Consider the following 16,802-nt stretch of genomic DNA (forward strand, 5'->3'; position numbering starts at 1 on the left):
TTCACTGTTATTACTAATTCAAATTTTTTTTTCATTATGTTTTGTGTACTTTTAAAACGTCCGATGACACGTTTGACATGTCCGTGTGGCACTTGGCACACTTTCCAATGTGATGATGCACTTCGATGCAAAAAATAGAGACGCTTCCGTTTTCCATTTATGTCCTTTTTGAATGAGTAACATGTGACAAGATATGCGTGAAAATAATTTAGGAAGCCACAACCCGTACGAATGAGTCACGAAGCAAGAAAATAAAACATATGGTGGAAACGTGTCTCGGAACTCATTTTGGGTCCTGCAAAAAAAAAAAAAAAAAAAAAACACTAAGCTTTACATTCAATGCATTTGCACTTTTTTTTTTTTTTTTTTGTAAAGAAATAAATCTCTGAAAGCACTCAGCAAGATCTTTAAAATGGTGAGCATCTTGTGACTACCTGGCGGGGACAGCGAGGCGTCCTAAATTTAGCCACTGAGCTGTGGATAAAAAAAAAAAAGCTCTTGTGGTTTCAGCCTGCTCGGGTGCCGCTGATGTCATGTAAATTTACAGCGGACGGGAGCCTCTTGAGTCGGCCTTTGTGACGTCTGCTTCCCAGGCTTTTTGGCACAGGCGAGAACCACATAGACGCCCCCCTAACAAAAACTGTTACACTTTATAATGGTGTGATTAAATAATGAGGTAAAATGAGGGGGGGGGTGTTTAAATGTGCCAGGCAGAGTTTATTTTGTTGTTTTAATAGCATATGTGTTTGCCCCCACCCATCCACCTGGTCTCCTTTTATACAACTGGAGCCATTGGAAATGCTCTGCGTCATTGTTCACCGCGACGTCGCCAAAACTCAGTGTGACTGGTCATGCTGTGGTGGGAAGTATCAGACACAATCGCAAGTTTCAACAAAAACACTGCGGGCGGTTGAGCTAAACTTGTATTTGTTTTGCTTGTGACAAGACAATTTGTCATTGCCGTCACCAAATAACTGGTTGCACCGCTAACCAATGTCAAGAGACATGCTAACCAGTTGGACTACCTAAAAGTCAACCCAAATGAAATCTCAAAAATGGATGGATGGCCTGCATTGACACTAGTTATGGGTGTAACCAACATGGAAGCACGGAACTGTCCAAGAGGGAAAAACAGGAATTTGATGGGCGGAGGGTTTGTCCGCCATGTAAAGCTTGACCAGTGTTGATCCAAAGTCCACGTGTTTGTCTTCCAGACGCATACGGCTACACGCCCAATGTCAGCCTCTCCCTCCCGCTGGGCAACCCTTGCCTCGCCCCGCAGTACCTGAGTCTCCAGACCAGCCCCGTCATCTCAATCTCTGAGGCCCACGTCTTTGACGGCCAGGACGACCTGAGCGCCGTCGGCTACTACCCGGTTCGCCCTAACGGGGCGCCCGCCTTGGAGAGCCCCCGCATCGAGATCACCGCCTACGGTCAGTTCCCTGAGGACGAGGTAGAGCAGGACAGGCTCCCCGTGACCAAGCGGGTCAACTCCGTGGTTACATTGACCCTCCCCAGCGGCGAAGGCTACCGGGATCCCAGCTGCCTCAGTCCGGCCAGCAGCGTCTCGTCCCGCAGTTGCCAATCGGAAGCTTCGTCCTACGAGTCGAGCTTCTCGTACAACTACGACCAATCGCCACAAAACTCTCCCTGGCAATCGCCTACGGTGTCCCCCAAGAGTTCCACCCTGGCCCTGCCCAGCAGTTCACCGCGCCACTCCCCGTCCACGTCGCCCAGCACCGGCGTGACGGATGACCCCTTTGTCGGCCGGGGTGGCTCTCGCCCTAACTCCCCTTGTGGTGCCAAGAGGAAGTACAGCTTCAACGGTGGCGGCACGGCACACAAGCACTACCAGCACACGCCCAACCACTCCCCGGGGCCGTCGCCCCAAACCTCGCCCCGCCTCAGCGTCACAGAGGAGTCCTGGCTTGCCAACACCAACCAATACACCAACTCTGCCATCTTGGCGGCTATCAATGCCCTGAGCACGGACGGCGTGGCTGACCTGGTGGAAGGCATCCCCATGAAAGCCCGTCGGACCAGCCTCGACCACAGCCCCACCGTCAGCCTCAAGCTGGAACCCGGCGGCGAAGAGCTGCTCCCTGGGGAGCTCTGTCGTGACGAACACCCCTCCAACCGCCTGAAAAAGGAGGCGTACTGCGGAGGTTTTCTTGACGTGCCTCAGCACCAGTACTCCTGGCCCAAGCCTAAGCAGTTTGTCAGGTACACAAACAAAGCAAAGGTCAGCGTGTTGAATCCATTGACCATAACTTGTTGTCTTTTTCCAGCCCATCTCTGCCGGCTCTGGACTGGCAATTGCCGTCCAGCTCCGGACCGTACAGCCTTCAGATCGAAGTGCAGCCCAAATCCCACCACCGGGCCCACTATGAGACTGAAGGCAGCAGGGGGGCAGTGAAGGCTCTGGGCGGAGGACACCCCATTGTACAGGTTTGGAATCACTATTTTTTGGGCCAGGGGTTTTTAGTTTGAAGTCTCTAGTAATTTTTATTTTATGACATTTTCGCAACAAAATGTTATAGATTCTTCTTTGCCCTGCCCTGCCCCGCCTAAAAATTCTAGAGAACTGTGGAGACAGAACATCTCTTCCCCGGTGTAACGTAGTTCACGGGTTGCTGTGGCGACGTGACCCACGCACACACACACAGCGTGTCCGTCAAACTGGGCGACCTCGCCCCTTCTCACTCCCCCTCACCCGCTTTGTCGCCGGTGTGTCAAAATGCGGCGGCAAGTTATTTCAAGATGTCACATTTCTGAATGGGATACGCTATTAGGCCGGCCGGTGGCTTCCTGTCCAGACGAAAGTGACTCACTGCTTTTTCCATTGCGTCCTACATGGCTGCTGCGTGCACACACACACACGTCGTGATGGAGACCTGCAACAGCTTAGTCACATTAAAAAAATCATGTTCTGCTGCCTCAAACTTCTGACCTCAGATCGGCCAAATATAGAATTGATCGTAAAATCACGCATTGCAACTGAGGATGTTTGTGATTTTAAAGAGCGGAGGTGATAACGATTTAAGGACATGAGGCCGTGAAAGAGAGAGTGTCTTCTCACTTTAAAAAAAAAAAAAAAAAAGGCTAAATGCCGTTCCCCCCCTTCCTCATCCCCTCCTTTTCCGCCGCCGCACAGACGTGTCTTTGTTTAGGAAAGTTTTCCCGTGTGCAATGGCTGACATCATCGCGGCGCAACCACACACGTTTCTGGCAGGCGGCTCGGGCCGTGTCGGAGGGAGCCTCAAACAAGGCGCCCCCCTCCTCCTCCTTCTCATTACACAGTAGACAAGCCACTTCTGAAGTCCCCCCCCCCCCCCCCCCCCCCTTCCATCTTCCTTGGTTTATTCTGGAACATTCTGCTGTGGTTCCCTTTTCCAAAATCCAAGCGGGCAGCGTGGGCTGTTTTTTGTTCTTTTCTGATGCCCGCCGCAACCGCGCACACCGCCCACCCGTACGTCGGCACAAACTCGACAACGGCGCTTTCCACACATATTCAAACCACAAAGACAATTTCGAGTCTTTCGTAACCATCGTTGACAATTTAATTTTCTGCTTGTCATTTTGGTAAACGCCAAACGAGATCATTTACGGTCTTTGATGAAACAAAGTTTTCGTAAAGACCATGTAAAGTCTTGAATCCACCAAATGTAGGTTTTCATAAATATGGCCGATCAAATGTTTTGTCAACTTGAATAAAAATGAAAATTTTGTAAACTGCAAATAATTAGAAACTTCAATGAATGGAGCGCAAATTTTCTCCACGTTTGGTAAACATCCAAGATGGTCTCGTGTCGGGGGTCATGTGTCATTTTGCTAAATAAATTTCCTTTGAAAATAACAGCCCGGGTCCACTTGATTCCATTTACTCAACAAACATCATGTGACGTGAAAAGTGCGAGCCAATGCTCGGATTGTTTTGATCTGGCCTCCCCCCTCCCCTTCCTGCTCCGGCCTCCTTCCTCGTCGGTGCCTTGAGCTGCCGGAGTCTCGGCATTCCTCCGGTGGGCGATAATGCGAACTCGTCGGGAGGGGCCTTAAACTTCTAACCGACCTTTAATTGCCTCGACCGTCAGCTGGGTCGTACGTTTGCGCTTTTGGTTTTGGGCGGACAGGAACAGAAAATCATTTAAACTAAAACTAGCTCATTTATTTATTTTTAAATCTTTTTATTAGAATTTTTGAATTAATAAGCCATTACAATTCTAAGCTATCTTTCATTTATTTAATTTTTAAAAATCCTTTACAGGAAAATGTAAAAAAAATAGTGTTGCTCCTGCTTTTAGAGGTTATTTAATTGATTAATATTCATAATTAAAGTGTAGAATGTGCAATGTGGAGAGAGCCGGAGACCTCGCTTGACACCGCGCTTAAATAAACACCATTGCTAGGCAACGGCCCGTTTCCTTACACAAACATACACACACACTCGAGATTTGAGCGGGATCCTCCTGCTAATCACATGTTGCTAAGTGAAAAGTCCATTCCAGCCTTTCCCCCCTCGTGGCAGCCGGCTTGTAATTAGACGAGGCGCTCGCTCGTCTTACTCCGCTCACCTCCCTGCATTTTTTTTTCTCTGTTGCCTTCATTTCATGGCTAGAGACTTTGAGTCCCTTTGGTAGTTGTTGTTTTGGGCTGCGTGCCTGTTGCATGTGGGTCTTGGTGGTCCCAGTGATGGGAGGGGCTTGAGGAGGGGGGGGGGGGGGGGGGGGGGTCTGTGAAGTCTACCGCACGGAGGTCTGGAAGTACTTTGGCCCCGCGGTAGCAGCAACATACGTCTTCATCCTGCCGAGGTTTTCGGCGATAAAGATCTGAGTAGCGTCAACATTCGGGACCCCTGCTTTGAAAGCCTAATTTGAAACTCAAAGGTTTAATTGGCAAACATTTGTATCTTGTGTCTTTGTGCTCAGCTGCACGGCTACGTGTCCAAGGAGCCGCTGACGTTGCAGCTATTCATCGGCACGGCGGATGAACGCCTGCTACGGCCGCACGCCTTCTACCAGGTGCACCGCATCACCGGCAAGACCGTGTCCACGCCCAGCCACGAGGCCGTCTGCAACAACAACACCAAAGTTCTGGAGATCCCTCTCCTGCCTGATAACAACATGCGAGCCATGTCAGTAGCGCGCACTACTGTACACAATCCTGATCCACGCGCGACTACGCTACATGCTAGCCTGCCTGACCTTGTCATGATTTAGTCCATGTGTGCTATGTGAAGCAACGGGCCAGGCTCCAAACGCTAATTCGAAACACTAGCCCTCTATTTGATTGCATATATGATTTTTTTTTTTTTTTGTCCGGTCAGCATTTTGGATTGAACCGATTTGTCATTGTGTTGCATGCAGGATCGACTGTGCCGGGATTCTGAAACTGCGCAATTCGGACATCGAGCTGCGTAAGGGCGAGACTGACATCGGCCGCAAGAACACACGTGTGCGGATGGTGTTCCGGGTCCACATCGGACAGGCCGGCGGCAGGACCGTCTCCCTTCAGGCTGCCTCCAACCCAATCGAGTGCTGTGAGTGGCACATTGATTCATTACAAATGATACAGAATTGTGGAATGGTATAAATGTGGCAAGTTTGGGAGTGAGAGGAAGAAAAAAAAGCAGAAGGCAAGCAGGCAGGGGGGAGTCAGAAGGTAAAAAAAGAGGAGTGAAGTCATGCCGAGTGAAAATATTCTTGGAGTAAATATTTAGGCGCAAACATCCATCATTTTACAGAACACACAAACGCTCGCTGACATTGGGATGCTCGGGCCAAACGGGGAACGGGTGCGCGTCTGCGTCTCATAAACTCAGTAGTGTGTCAGAGAGATAATCGCTGCAACCCAAACGCTCTCACGTGTGACTCAGCGAAGCACAACAGACTATTTCAGTCATCTGGAATCTTCTCTGGACTGCCTACCTCTCATGCTAACCTGATGCTGTCTCGCATCCAGCCCAGAGGTCGGCCCAAGAGCTGCCCCTGGTAGACAAGCAGAACCTGGAGACCAGCGCTGCCCCCGGAGGCCAAACCATGAAATTGGATGGGCACAACTTCCAGGCTGACTCCAAGGTGGTGTTTGTGGAGAAGGCTCAAGGTGAGTGCGTGCGTGTGTGTACGTGTGTGTGTGTGTCTCCCCTGGAGAAACCCCAGGACTCTTCCCCCGCCGCCTCCCTTCAGAATCTCTTCCATCCTTGCCAGAGTGCCACATGTGGTGCACATTAATGCGCTGTATTTTTAACCCAGCACATTTACATTTGCACAACTTTCCATTGCCTTCTTCAGCAGGGTGTGTGTGTGTGTGTGTGTGTGTGTGTGTGTGTGTGTGTGTGTGTGTGTGTGTGTGTGTGTGTGTGCATTTCTGACTGGGAGCTATTTGGGTTTGGAGGGAGGTAAGGAGCGAGACACAGAGAAAGAGGGAGGGAGGAGGTGGCGCTTGGTTTACAAACAGCAATTTTCTTGATTGGCCTCGGCGGGATAAAAACGTGACGCTTGGTCCTGGTGAGGCTCACGTGTGCTTCCAAAAACAAGGGAAGCCTTTTCATTGTTTGAGTGAAGAAGGAAGGAAGGAAGGGAGGAAGGAAGGGTTATCCCCGCATTTTTCACTAATTGCGTCTCTGTGTCGAAAGTGCGATAACAGGATGACATTGACAAAAGATAAACGAGTGAAGGGAAAATATAAATACCCGCTCGTAGGTCATTTTATTAGGTACTCCTGCATTATGCCATTAACAACTCTAAAGTACATTTTAGGCTCTTGGTTCTTTGTGGGTGTACCTAATCAAATGGCTATATGGGAGTCATTTCCTAAACACGAGGCGGGCTGCCCTCTGGACCCCCGGGCAGGCCAAACTCCGCCTCCTTGACAAGGGTTTCCCTGCTTTTGTCGCATTCCATGGAAACACCCCACGGCCCACGTGCGCCTCCACCTCTCCATCCTTCCACGCGGCCGTCCAAGTCGTGTCCTCACAACGTGACAAAGCCGCTTGGCTCTCCTCTTGTCTTCTTCTTATATCATTCACAGGCAGGATTTTCCTTTGCCACAAAGAGCGCGTGCACGTGCGTCAGAGTTTCCCCCTGCAAGTTACACACGTAGGCAGGATGGGTCGCCCTCGACGAGCTGCCAACACACAAAAACCATCAATTGTTTAGTTTTGGGCTTGAGAAGCCAACAATCTTCACTGCGTTTCCACTCAGATGACAAACAACGGTCCAAATGTGTGTGCGTGTGCATGTTGATGACTCACACGAGAGGAAAGCCCTGCTTTCCCCTTTAAGGACCTCGTGGATGTTTCCAGTCGAGTTTAAAAGCGGTCATTTGATTAGGTACACAAGCCAATGAGAAGACAACTGTTTTTTATTAATGCCTATATTTCTATCCACGAAAGAGCTAATGCTAACGCTAATTGACAAAATGGCTGCTCGTAATCCAGCTCGTGTTCTCCCACCTGCTCACATGCACCTGCAAAGCGCCACGTTGTCACCCACGATAGCATCAACCGGCCCAGATTTTCTCAACCTGTAATCTAAAACGCCGTCCGTCTCTTCTCCCACGAGCTGCCTTTGGGATGCCGAAACCCGATAAGCGACCCCATTTGGGAAATTACTCCTTTTTCGGCCCACATCGGGATTTGTTGGGCGGTGTCGGGTTCTGCCGGAGGATTTGTTAAGGCGTTGAGGCGAACAATTAAATGGAGTGGGGCGAAAAATTGAAGATTATGGGATTAGCAGAACATCTGTAAATAAAGCAGAGCCTGTTGACTATTCATGTTAAATGATGCTAACGATTAGCCCTTAGCTTATTTTGCCGCAACTTCTGTCTTTCTGTTTTATTATTCTTGGGTGCCAGGCCGTTCGGTCAAAGCGGACTTGAGCGCGGTGGGTCGTTCTGCTTTTTTGCTGAACCTCCGCTTGAAGTCAACGTTTTGCGGAACCGTGTTATGTTGCCTTGGAAACGCTTCGGGCCTCAAGAGGTTGCTCCGGTGAAGGTTAACGCACCCTTTGGGGATCCAGAGATGGTTTGGGTTAACTTATGGCCTACCCCAAGAGATCTTTTCTGCAGCAAGGAAGAAGCAAGACAAGGCTTCCTTTTGAGCTCATGTGTTTGTGTTTACTGTAGCTCACCACCCGGATGCCGTCAACTCGAGGCACCAAAGTGCCTCCGCCCACGACCCAATTAGTCAGTCGGCACAGGGGCTCGTTTGAGTCCATAGTGACACGTCACTTTACTGTACGCTATTGTGCATCCGAGCTCCAGGACGAAGGGCGCTGGGTTTATTTGAGAGAAGGGAAGAAAGGGGGGGAGGGGCGGTGTTGAAGTTGGGATAATATTGGGTCCCGTCCAGCACGGTGGGCCGGAGAGCTGAGAACCATATTGTGCTCTGAGGAAAAGGGGGGGCTGCTTCTGGATCAGCTCAGACCCAACAGATGTTGCCCTCTTGCTCCGGAACATTCTGCGGTTATCAAATCCAGTCTGCGGTTATCAAACAATTCTTCTTATTGCCGTGCAAAAACCTGGACCCCCTGCTGGGTGACGTTTTTCAAGAGTGAACTCTGAACCGAGGACAAAGGAAGTACACCGTTGAGTTTTTAAAACCGCAACAGAGTTCTGGCATTAAAATGCTTTGCTTGTTAGTATCCGGGGGGTCTTCGTCTGAGGAGAAGATGGTTAGCCAGTGAGGTCACACGAGCAGCTGGAAGTCCAATTTGCGCTTGGGAACTTAGCGGGAACGCGCCAGGCTTCTCCGACGGCATGCTGTCGGTGGCGACCCGCACCACCTCCGACTCCCAACCCGCGAATCGAAAAAGATGAGACATGTGTTTACGTAACACCGAGAGCAGTTTGAAATATCGTGAGGCAAATATTGGAAAGCTCCTCGACGTGCCGCCGAGCAGATTCCAGGCCTTGCGTGTCGGAGGCGACTTTCCAGACGCGGCGGGCTAATGAGCTCGCCAGCTGCCGTCGGGATTCCGTGCGCGTTGACTCGTCAAGGCCCCGCATGAGATGTCGCTCATCTCCTTGGAATGACTCAGGGCTATTTTTTGGGGGGAGGGGGGCATCCGATTTCTCGCTCCCGCCCCCCCAAGGGGACATGAGCTAACGTGGGTCAGATGACGTGACGTCGCCGGCCTGCTGTTTTCTCCATCAGTGATGTAACAGATGATGAACGCGCCGCTTCTTCCACTTCTTCATATCACGTTTTCCCCCATTTTGATTTTTTTTTTCTTTCAGACGGGCATCACATATGGGAGACCGAAGCCAAAGTGGACCGAGATGCCTCCAAGCATGTAAGTTGAGCCCTTGCGGACAGAATCGTCACAAACGCGTCTCTCCGTTTCCTGCTCCTGACCCATTTCTGCCAAACCAGTCCCACTCAGCCTACTGTCAGTGTTGACCTCAGACAGGTCATCAGATTAGGTACACATGAGATCCAATTCAAACCAGACCAGTTTTGCTGCTCTCCTTTTTCCTGCTTAGCGTAGACTCCCACTTTATAGAAAGTGCTGGAAGACTTGGCACCGTGTTGCGCAATAGCTGAGTCGCCCGCACGCTGCATTTGTTGTGGTTGACTTCTTCCAATGACAACTTGATTGTTTTTATGAAATCTAAATTCAACACATAAACAGATGAATCGTGAACGGGCTGAAAGTCACATTCTGGAATTTGGCCCAAAATGGCAGCTCTAAGTCAAACATGGCTGATTTCCAGGCATGGGTCCTTGAGAATGATTATTTTTGTCTTTCAGAACACACTCCTGGTGGAAATCCCGCCTTACCGCAACCAGCATCTCTCCACGCCGGCGCACGTCAACTTTTACGTCTGCAACGGCAAGCGGAAACGGAGTCAGTACCAGCGCTTCACTTACGTGCCTTCCACAGGTAAAAACTACGGGTGGGCTTTGTCGAGAATGACTCAGATCAGGCGTCCGCTACAAAAATTTTTGTTTCTCATTCCCACTGGACGTGGCGGAAGCCGACGGCACCCAAAGAAAACAATCATCTGTTAGAATGTTTCTGAGTCATCTCACACAAGGGCTCATTGATCATGTTTGTTTGGGTCTCCTAGCCACAGGCCCACTCACGTACAAATGCGCTGACTCACGTCCGCCGTCCTCTTCTGCTCAGTGCCGACCATCAAAAGCGAGCCACGGGACGACTACGACGCCCCTCTGCTGCGGCCCGGCCTCTCAGGGCACCCCAAGACCTACTTCCCGCCTCAGCTGACGTACGGCCAGCAAAGATCGGCGGCCGACCCCAACTCGGGCTCCTCGCCGAGCACCAGCCCCAAACTCCACGACTTGTCGCCACCTCGGCTGCCGCCGCCTTTCCCCGTGCCCCACGTCTCTATCATCCAAGAGACCCCCGGCCGCTTTCAGCCGCCGTCCCAGCCGTCCACGCCCGAGGCGCCGTTCTCCCCCGGTGGCAGCCCTGCCAAAGGGCCGGAGAGCCCCCGAACGTTGGGCGTCAACATCAAGCAGGAGCCGCAGGAGCTGGACCAGATGTACCTTGATGATGGTGAGTCTTGGTTTTTTTTGTCCTTGCTGTCTTGTTTGACGTCCAACTCATGTAATGATGATGTCACACTGGATGCCGCCATGACGGTAATGAAGTTTTCATGTGGTCCATCACGTCATTAAAGCCTCGGGTGGCTGGCGAGCAGCGCTCAGGTGTAACCTTTCTCTTCTGGAGTGTAGCTCGTTAAGTTGAAAGTCAGACGCGGGCGCCCGTTTCAAACTGCAATGTGTTATTTCGCTTAGGTTTTGGAGGGCTGCATGTGTTTTGTGGCCGTGACGTTTTTACAGCTCGGGCCGTACCTTTGGGGCCTTGTAAAAGCCACGAACACTTAGGTGGAACTGCAAAAGAAGTCGCAATTATGTTTATGACAGCTCAAAGATAGTTTTATATTTTGGTTTCGAAGGATTTCAATATGAGTGACTCAGCACAATCTGAGAATATGATCAAATTTAATATGCAATTTGATAATTATATTATGATACCAGGCATCGGTGTTGATCCGATACAAGACTAATTTGAAGGTATTGAGTACTCATCGAGGGTACCGATACCAGCCACAAATACTTTAGGTCAAAGAAATTCAATTCTGACATTAAGGCCTCTCATTTTGTCTTCCACTAGAGGGAGCCAAAATACCAGCCTTTTCAAAAACTCCAAACATCCCCACCAATCAGCGGCACTGCTAAAATGATTGACATCAACTCCCAGTGATTAACTCCCAAGGCTGCCTACTTATGACAGTCCATGATAAACAATCATCTGGAAAGTTCCAGAAAGAACTTCACAGTTTGACACAGCGGGATGTTTTCGAGCGTTCCATCCACTTTCTCGCTCGCCGTCCTTCATTGCGCGGCGTCCAATCGCAGGTGTCTTCTTACGGAAAGTGTGAGTCACCATTCGTCTGGCCGCGTATTGACCGTCTGGCCTGCGAGCGAATGAGCTCCTCCTGTAGGCCAAGCCCCGAAGGCAACGGTGGGCCCAAGGCCATTTGTGCATGATTTACATGTTAGTAAAAATAGCGCAGGCGGGACAAAGGGCAGCAAAATATCTGTTTTATGTCAAAATGATGAAAACAGGGCCGAACTGGCCTTCAAAAAGGTTTGCAGCAGCTACTTGCAGAAGAAGAAATGCGCTTGGATGCACAATGAAGTTTTGAGTGTGTCCTGAAAAGCGCCGTGTTAAAGAAGAACAGGAAATCCGAACCGCCAACCTTTTTGCCGACTTCTGCTATTCACCAAAACGGCAGAAGCATTTTGTGTGCGCTAGCGCCTCGCAGGAACCCAATAGGAGCCCCGACGTGCCGGGCCAAGAACATCTCGTGGCTTGTGGTTTGGACCAGAACGTGGCAGTAAATTTTAGAAGTGGCCGGGGCCGAGGTGCGTTTGTTTTATCCCTGCGCGAGGAGCAGGAGGCGGTTGTTTGAACCCGGTTCTGGTGTCGTGCCGTTAATTGTTTGGAAGTCCCTTGGTTGTGTGTGTGTGTGCGTGTGTGTGTGTGTATGTGTGTCTGGGCCTCCGTATCAGCCGGCGCCAGCTGTGGCGTTCATCGGCGGGACAGGAAGCAGGTTCCTGAAGGACTTCATATCAAAAGCTGGCAACGGCCTGCTACAAGAAAGCAATACTGCTGCTTCACTTTGTGTCTAGCCACGTCCCCTTTAGATACCCCACCACTGTCAATAAAGTGCCACGGTAAAAAATAGTTGGTCCCAGATGATGACTGGCCAACATGTCAACCTGCCACAGTATAACGCCAACTACTGGTGAGGATGACTTGTCAAATTTTCTAAAGTATCGGCAGCCGGTATCGACAGCCTTCGTGAGTACCCGGTACCTAAAAATAATGTCGGTATCATATAAATGTTGCTACTTGTCAGTCCTTTATCAGCTGCTTATTCTGTTGCTATGGCAACTCGACCTAGAAGACAATTGGCTTGGTTGTTGACATGAATTGTTGGCTGAAGCGTTGGCGACGTCGGACCTCTCGCCCGGGGCGCCCCTCTGGACTATTTTGGGGCGCATCGATACATTGACGTGCCTTCTCCAATTAGCTCCCGCGCTTCCAATGAAAAGTAGGACACGGCAAACAGTTAGCGAGCGAGCGAGTGGGCGCAGTCATGTCACTCACTAAAAACTGACGTTTCAACAGGGGGTGTGTAGACTTTTCTATCCACTGTAACCACATCAAGAGAAATCCAACTACTTGATTTTATTCAATTGTGCTTTTTTTCTTTTCTTGCAGTCAACGAGATCATCAGGAACGACCTGTCCAGCATCTCGGTCCACAGCCACGCATAGGACCACCAATCCAAATGACATTTAGTCCCTTTCAATTAAAAAAAAAAAAAAAAAAGGACCAAACATCACTTTAAGAAGCATCCAGTGCCTAACAGGTCATGTGACTATACAAACCGCAATATTCATAAAAATAAGTGCCTTTCAATAAGCGCACACTTTCAGTTGGTTTTTAAACTTTCATGCACTTACTGTACAGTTTGTAATGTATTTCTACGCATTTAGACAATCGATTAAAATGATTCAGTATGGCTACCAAAGAACAAATCATCTCAAATCCAGCAAAGCTTGACTTCACATTGCTGCCAAGACCAAAGAAACAAAAGCTAACCAGCGGCAATAATAAGTACATAGTAATATTTGAATGTTTTTAAGTAATATTTGAAGGTTTTTAATATTTATTCAGCTTGCATGTGCTCTTTGTATCAATGTTTACCATGCAGCCTCTTCCTATTAGGCTCCTTTTTTTTTATACACATGTATTTATGAGTCTTATCGCATCTCATTGGAGTTTGCCAAAGAATCCTTGTTAATAGGCCACTTGTTAATCAAAAATACTACTTAGAGTTGGATTTGTATCTTTGTTAGTAAATCATGCAAACTACGCAGAGTAAATCATGCTTAGATTCTTGTTTTTCATATGGACATGGCAACAATTTGTTCAATACAATAAAGTACTTTTTTTAGATACAAAATGAGTGCAATTCATGTGTGATGTCATTTTAGCTGTGATTTTCTAACTTGAACAGGTTGATAAACAACTTAATCTACTAATAAACGTTGTTTTCTTTGTTTCATTAAGGAGAGGGGACAAAGGTGAAGTCAACATTTACAAGTCAAATGAAAATAAAACTCTTAGGATGCAAAACTCAGCTTAATGTTTTTATATAACATCTTGGATGACAACGATGTCGATGCAGTACGATACAACAGCGACACCCTGTGGTCACTTGTGTGCACTGCAGAAATAGGTTGGTTTAATATAAACAGACCAAAATTGAAATACGGCTTCCTCTTTTGTGGATTGGAACGATTAAGAGTAATCATAATTTGATTGAACCAACCTCCTGCGTGGTTGGGGCTTTTTTGCACACAAGCGCTACCTGGTGACCAGTCGTGATAACTGTGGTATGTAGGTATGTGTTAATTATGTATGGTGTGTATGTATTTGTTTGTGTGTGTGTGTGTGTGTATGTGTGTGTGTGCGTGCGTGCAATGTAATGTTATGTATGTATGTATGTAATGTTATGTATGTACATATGTATGTATGTAATGTATGTAATGCAGTGGTTTTTAACCTTGTTGGAGGTACCGAACCCCACTAGTTTCATATGCGCCTTCACCGAACCCCTCGTTCGTGAAAAAATATTTTTTTTAATTCAAGACATAGATGTTTTTTACTAATGCATAAAATGAGCTGTGCATGAACACCCACCTTGTTCAAAGAACAAAACCAACACAATGCATGAACTCGCAACAAATTACATACTGGCGAATCCGAAGCTACACGATAAAGCAGGTTTGTTCGGACCTCCTCAGTGGGGGCTCTGTCGAACCCCTGAGACCGACTCACCGAACCCCTAGGGTTCAATCGAACCCAGTTTAAGAACCACTGGGTTAGGGTTAGTGAACGAATCACTTCCTAAAGTGATTCGTTCTTTTTTCAGTTCATATGACTTCAACCAGTAGGTGTCGGTAATGCGCATTGAAGCTGGTGCCACCACGCCGTAAATCAAAACGAAGAAGAAAATGACGTAACTTCCCGTTCACGAACGAGTAGTGAATTGTGAGAACGGGTCAGTGAAGGAACGAATCCTTACTTTCCCGTTTGTGAACGAGTCAATGGGTGAACTGCCTTCCCGTGCATCAACGGATTAGTCAGTGAATGTGTTGCCTCTCCTGGCGTGAACTATGTAAACCAGAATGCAGATTTACGATTTGCCAAGGAAAGAAAGATCCACTCACTGAAACACCACTTCTTTTATTTATGCACGTTTTCTCCAAGCTAACGGCTAACTTTATTGCATGAAGCGATCCGCTGTTATGCAACAACGGGGAGATTATGCTTCTCTTTGGGTAATCGTGATTTTATAACACTTGTAGTAGTTTTTAAATAACGTGGATGCATATATACGCCTAAATATTGTTATCCAATATATCTACTGCAATTTCACATTAGATTGCTGGTTTGAAATTTACTTTTAATAGTATTATTATTACTTTCAAATAAACATTTATGTCAAAACTTGTCTGGTGTTTTATTCCTTGTTTTTTTATTCACCAATTAAAACATAAAAATCAGACATTTGGTTAACTGCTTTATATAACAATATGTGTAGGTACACCTCATGGACACTTCAATAGGTACACTCCACAAGGTTAAAAAAAAAAAAGAATAAATAAATTAGTTGCACAATAAAAGCACATGTATGAACATTCCCACACCTGTGATCGATTCAAGTTCTTAGCGAGTAAGAGGCCGTGTCATAATCCAGTTGGCTATTTCGACCAGAAAGCCCACTGATGTCTACACTGTTTTGTATTAGTGATGGGCGTTCCAATTCCAGGTCAAAGGTCTTGGAAAACATGTTGGAATGCGGCCCCGAGGACTAGAGCTTGACACCTGTGACCTTTGACCATGATATTTCCCTAATAAAGTGGCCTGTTATTAGGTACACTTGAAAATGGCGGTGTACCTAATGGAGTGTCCGTGTGATTCCCTCGTTAAGTGCACCTGCGTGAAAAGTTTTAGCTCCTGCCGAACGTAAAAGGAGCTAAAACTTTTCACGCAGGTGCGCTTAACGAGGGTCACTTGGAAAACATGCTGGCATGCGGCCTCAAGGACTAGAGCTTGACACCTGTGACCTTTGACCATGATATTTCCCTAATAAACTGGCCTGTTATTAGGTACACTTGAAAATGGCGGTGTACCTAATGGAGTGTCCGTGTGATTCCCTCGTTAAGTGCACCTGCGTGAAAAGTTTTAGCTCCTGACGAACGTAAAAGGAGCTAAAACTTTTCACGCAGGTGCGCTTAACGAGGGTCACTTGGAAAACATGTTGGAATGCGGCCCAGAGGACGAGAGCTTGACACGTGACTTTTGACCATGATATTTCCCTAATAAAGTGGCCTGTTATTAGGTACACTTGAAAATGGCGGTGTACCTAATGGAGACGCTTCTAGGTCTAAATAGCCAATTGGATAATGACTTTGGCTCTTGTACAGTAAGAACTTGGTTCGATTCCAGGTTTGAGAATGTACATAATTGTGCTTATATATTTGTAATTAACCCTTTATTTATTTATTTATTTATTTACCTCATGTAGTGTACCTATTGAAGTGTCCATGAGGTGTACCTACACATGTTGTCATATGAAGCAGTTAACCAAATGTCTGATTTTTATGTTTTAATTGGCCAATAGAAAAACAAGGAATAAAACACCGGACAAGTTTTAACAAATGTTTATTTGAAAATAATAATAATCATATAAAAAGTACATTTCAAACCAGCAATCTAATGTGAAATTGCAGTAAATATATTGGATAACAATATTTAGGCGTATATATATGCATACACGTTATTTAAAAACTCCTACAAGTGTTATAAAATCAAGATTACCCAAAGAGAAGCATAATCTCCCCGTTGTTGCATAACGGCGCATCCCTTCATGCAATAAAGTTAGCCGTTAGCTTGGAGAAAACGTGCATAAAAGAAGTGGTGTTTCAGTGAGTGGTTCTTTATTTCCTTGGCAAATCGTAAATCTTCATTCTGGTTTACATAGTTCACGCCAGGAGACGCAACACCTTCACTGACTGATCCGTAGATGCACGGGAAGGCAGTTCACCCATTGACTCGTTCACGAACGGGAAAGTGAGGATTCCTTCCCTCACTGATCCGTTCAGTTGATGAACGGGAAATACAATTCACGACTCGTTCGTGAACGCAAAGTTACGTCATTTTCTTCTTCGTTTTGATTCACGGCGAGGTGGCACC

At 47.4% G+C, this 16,802-nt stretch overlaps 1 protein-coding gene across 1 annotated transcript in view; it reads left to right on the plus strand.

Moving 5' to 3' along the window:
• The window catches only part of nfatc1 (nuclear factor of activated T cells 1), a 19,490-nt gene extending 5,984 nt beyond the window's left edge, over positions 1 to 13,506 (plus strand). Inside the window, exons 4-12 of the mRNA XM_049750102.2 lie at positions 1,215 to 2,223; positions 2,289 to 2,448; positions 4,926 to 5,131; positions 5,364 to 5,536; positions 5,959 to 6,099; positions 9,235 to 9,290; positions 9,749 to 9,881; positions 10,128 to 10,517; positions 12,756 to 13,506. Of these exons, the coding sequence (XP_049606059.1) occupies positions 1,215 to 2,223; positions 2,289 to 2,448; positions 4,926 to 5,131; positions 5,364 to 5,536; positions 5,959 to 6,099; positions 9,235 to 9,290; positions 9,749 to 9,881; positions 10,128 to 10,517; positions 12,756 to 12,811 (2,324 nt within the window). The 3' untranslated portion in view covers positions 12,812 to 13,506. The remainder of the gene's footprint in view (positions 1 to 1,214; positions 2,224 to 2,288; positions 2,449 to 4,925; positions 5,132 to 5,363; positions 5,537 to 5,958; positions 6,100 to 9,234; positions 9,291 to 9,748; positions 9,882 to 10,127; positions 10,518 to 12,755) is intronic.
• The last annotated feature ends 3,296 nt before the right edge of the window (positions 13,507 to 16,802 follow it).

Source organism: Syngnathus scovelli, chromosome 19 (assembly GCF_024217435.2).
Source record: "Syngnathus scovelli strain Florida chromosome 19, RoL_Ssco_1.2, whole genome shotgun sequence".
Classification (NCBI taxonomy): Eukaryota; Metazoa; Chordata; class Actinopteri; order Syngnathiformes; family Syngnathidae; genus Syngnathus; species Syngnathus scovelli.